This window comes from Fopius arisanus, unplaced genomic scaffold (assembly GCF_000806365.1).
Source record: "Fopius arisanus strain USDA-PBARC FA_bdor unplaced genomic scaffold, ASM80636v1 scaffold00081, whole genome shotgun sequence".
NCBI lineage: Eukaryota > Metazoa > Arthropoda > Insecta > Hymenoptera > Braconidae > Fopius > Fopius arisanus.
The window spans coordinates 35,163-39,220 of record NW_011887820.1 but is presented as its reverse complement, the minus strand read 5'-3'; the positions used below and the strand labels follow the sequence as shown (position 1 = coordinate 39,220).

The 4,058-nt window shown below is 36.0% G+C and overlaps 1 protein-coding gene across 2 annotated transcripts in view; it reads left to right on the top strand.

The window, feature by feature from the left end:
• The window catches only part of LOC105270201 (cyclin-dependent kinase 20), a 161,997-nt gene extending 161,025 nt beyond the window's left edge, over positions 1–972 (top strand). For both annotated transcript variants that reach the window (XM_011310988.1, XM_011310987.1), the window contains 2 exons: positions 493–720; positions 814–972. In XM_011310988.1, coding sequence (XP_011309290.1) covers positions 493–720; positions 814–972 — 387 coding nt within the window. The remainder of the gene's footprint in view (positions 1–492; positions 721–813) is intronic.
• The last annotated feature ends 3,086 nt before the right edge of the window (positions 973–4,058 follow it).

Genomic DNA, 4,058 nt, shown 5'->3' with positions numbered 1-4,058 from the left:
GGAACATTGAGCACTTGTTGTAACGTCTTTCTAGTAGAACAATCCATTGGCGCCTTTTTGTTTCTCCTTTATTTTTCTGTTTATCGTGTCTGAATGTGGAATATCGTTGACAAGTTCCATTTTTAGTATTTTTGAGCTCAGAAAGCATAAAAAACACATTATGTGTGACATCATTAGATTCATCTTATCGAGTACAACAACTTTTGTTACAAGAAAATTTTTGATCCCATATGAAAAAAATGATCTTATGCTTGTAGCATAAAAACATGAAGACTTAAATGCTCAAAACATATCTCATTATTTTTCCCACTTGGAACCCTACAACTTCTATTTAAAAGATTTTTCGATTACTACCCACATTCAATAGTTATTTGGGTGTACGATTTTGTCTCGGACACCCTCTATATATGTATATATTAAGATACTCAAAAACATACTCATTTCGATGATCTTGAAAGGAAATTTGTATATATTTTTCTTTGGTTTTTAAAGGGGGACTCAGATATTGAGCAATTAGCAATGGTACTGCGGCAGCTTGGTACTCCAACAGTGGAAACATGGCCAGATCTGCATTCTTTACCAGACTACAATAAAATTACTTTTCCCTATCAAAAGGGGATGCTATGGGAGGAAGTTATCCCGGACGCTACTTCAGAAGCTCTGCATATCATTCGGAATATGTTGGTCTACAACTCATCCAGTCGATTGACAGCGAATGATGTAAAGGGATTTCATAGAATATACCTGCATGAAGAATTACGTGATGCGTATTTCAGTTTTTACAGAAATAAAAAATATATGGTTCGATTTCAGGCATTAAAACAGAAATATTTCTACACACGACCGTATGCCTGCATCATTCAACAACTACCTAAACCACCTCATAATCACCGCAGTCTACTGCGTCCCAACGGGATTGATGTTTTTGGACGACCGACAATCATGTTTAAAGGATTAATAAAGCTAACTTAAACGTTTATCTATTTTATATGCATTTATTCATTTTATTCTTTGAGAAAATCATTATAAGCTACTTGAGGATTTTCATGTAACCAATAAGACCGTTTGGATCGATTAATTGACAGATTGATTGAAAATTTTATTAACTGTACATCCCAGGTAGGTTTCAGTATTGGTCGAGCTTTGGTCTAAGCCTGGTATGCCAATCGCCAGTACTGGCGGGCTATTGGCAAATTGAATAGTCGATCATTGGTCCAACGTTTAGCTGGTAAAGATGGGCCGATCATGGTAAACAATGACAGGCCAACCATTGGGGTCATGTCGAGTACAATATTGGGTTGCAATGTTTGGGCGCAATTTTGGGAACAAAAATAGAAGTGATGGACCATGGCTGACGATGGGAAAACCTATAGTAGGTGAGTTGCCAGATGGTATTGAAAATTATAGCAAAAAAAAGTAATTAATACATCTTATGCTCATTTTCCGATTACTTATACTCTAATTTATGAATCCTAATTCAACAACGCTTGAAAGAATCGATTTTACTAACTTAAAATATGACTAACCACGAGACTATAGCACGATTCATATAGTTGGAAATAAAAATCGCCCATATAAATTTCCCTCCATATTTATTTAGATTATTATTAAATTTATATTGTTTAATTTTTAGTTCATTTATATTTATTTAATATCCATTCTTATTATTACTAGGGCGACAGTCACTATAAGTCATGTTGAGACAACCCAAAATATAGTCAAACCTGAAGATTTGATGTTGCCCAAAAAAGTTTTTCTTTTATGTTTCCCTGTATTTACGATCCTAATAAACTTTACGTTATTGAGATATCGTAAATGACGGCAACGGAAGCGTAAATTACAGGGTGGGGCCTCGTAATTCACGGGGTCGAAACTTGTAATTCACGATATGGGTTATTGACGAATTCAATTCGTAATTTACTGCATTTTTGGGCATAATTGACGTGATTTTATCTTGTAATTTACGTTTCCAAACTCGTAATGTACGGGATCACAAATCGGAGTATTATTTCAACAGCAAAATAATTGTCACCTCATATAAAAGTTCATTCTCCTAGCTTTCAAACGGTAATACAATTCCATTGCGTATTATTAGATGAAATGCTGAAAGAACTCTCACATTAACATGATATTGTGACATGACATTTGTGACATGATATTTTATATCCATTTTAATGTTTAATACCCCAGAACTTCCGTATGGGCCAACAAACAGGCATAAAATGTCAACCATGTAAGGAAATCTGGGAAATTTCCTTTCAAACATCGAGACCATCGAGAAAAGTGTTAAAAATATCGTGAGTACGCACGGAAAGACCCATTAGAGTCCAGAATTGAGGTTTCGAGCCAGAAAAAATTGAGGATTTAACTGCATCTCTGATGCCTAAAATTAATGAGAATTTGTATTGCGTATCTCGCCTTATTTAGTGCGAAAATTTGATTGCGTTTTCACGCCAAAAATATTAACTTTTAAGATTATTGAGCTTTAGTGAAGAATTATTGGGAATTATCGCCCCATACTGAATTAAAATTTCGAGAAATAAAAATTAATTAGGTGAAGTTCCTTATTTAATCGCGTCTTAAGCCAAAATATACCGAGCTGAGCGGTTAGATTTAGGTTAGGTGTAGGAATAACTGGAATATTATCGCTCAAATTGAGGGATTTACGGGGCAGAACAGGTTAGGGTAAGGGTTTCGGTGACAGGTCAGGAGGGAATTAGTGCAACCATGAGGAACTCTTAAGTAGTCAGGTTGCTTGGGGTTTGGGAAAATTAGAACTTAAAGAATTGATAAGAATTAATTATTGAGGGAAAGTTAGGATTTAGGTAATTTCATTCGTTCTGATCCCGGGATCCCGTGAGAAAACCATCCTGAATACGCGCACTTAATTAGTGAGAATGTATTGGATGAGGAAAACCGTTCATCATATCAAGAGTCATTTTATTGTAGGTCTGCCGTATTTGATATTTCGCGCGCTAGGGAGTCAAAAGTCACTAGAGTTAGTTGCAAGACGGGGCGCTAACCGCGTTCCCGCCCGCCATGCTACGAAACCGCCAGTTCATTGTTGACACCCAGGGTTGGGAAAATCTCGGCAAATAAGGTTTTTGACGTGACATGGTCAGAAACGGTAATTTACCGACAGAGCGTCGATAATTGTCAGAAATTGTAATAAACCTAATAAACCAAAAATTTTCCTTCCAAAGTCATTACAATTAAGTTAAAATTTATATTTTAAAATCCATATTTGATAATTACTGAGTGAAATAAATACAAAAGGACCTCATATTGTACAAAGAGTCGACCGAAATAATAACATTAGGTGAATAAATTATAATGCTACGTCAACCAGAAGCACAGAGACAGATTCTGAATGTAGGTAACATCACTGAACATGATAAATAGGATGATAGAAATTGAAGAGAACAAAAGTAATTTTAAAAAACTATTACGTGTTTTTTTCAGGCAGATCGCATTGATCTGGCTTTCGCCGAATTTTTCTTCGGGTGCAATATCTCGTTCAATGTAGTTGAAAGTGAGTTATTCAAACTGTTCGTAATCACTTTGAACCCATCGTATAAAGTTCCATCAAGGAAAAAACTAGCAACAAAGCTGCTGAACAAAGTTCACGATAAAGTTATCAGTAATTTGAAATACTCTGAATCAACCAATGGTGTTTTACTGATAGATGGGTAGAAGAACTCATCAGCAAATACAAAGCACGTAGTTTGTACCATCCGGAGAGAGAGGTCCAGGTTCAAGATGGAAACAGTATGTTTCTGCACTCTTGGGATTTTAGTCAACTACCGGAAACTGGAGATGAATTAGCTCGAGTGATCGACGAAGCTGTTGCTATGGCTAAGCAGAATTTCAACATTGATATCTATGCTGTTGTCAGTGACAATGCTTCATCAATGATGCGGATGAGTTCTCTGGTGGAAGTCTGGCACAAGACTTGTGACTCTCACAGTGGGAATTTGTTGTTAAAATCACTCGTCGATGGTAAATTTGCTGAGTCGATTAACAAATTACTACGAGAATTTAAGACCCCTCATGCAGAA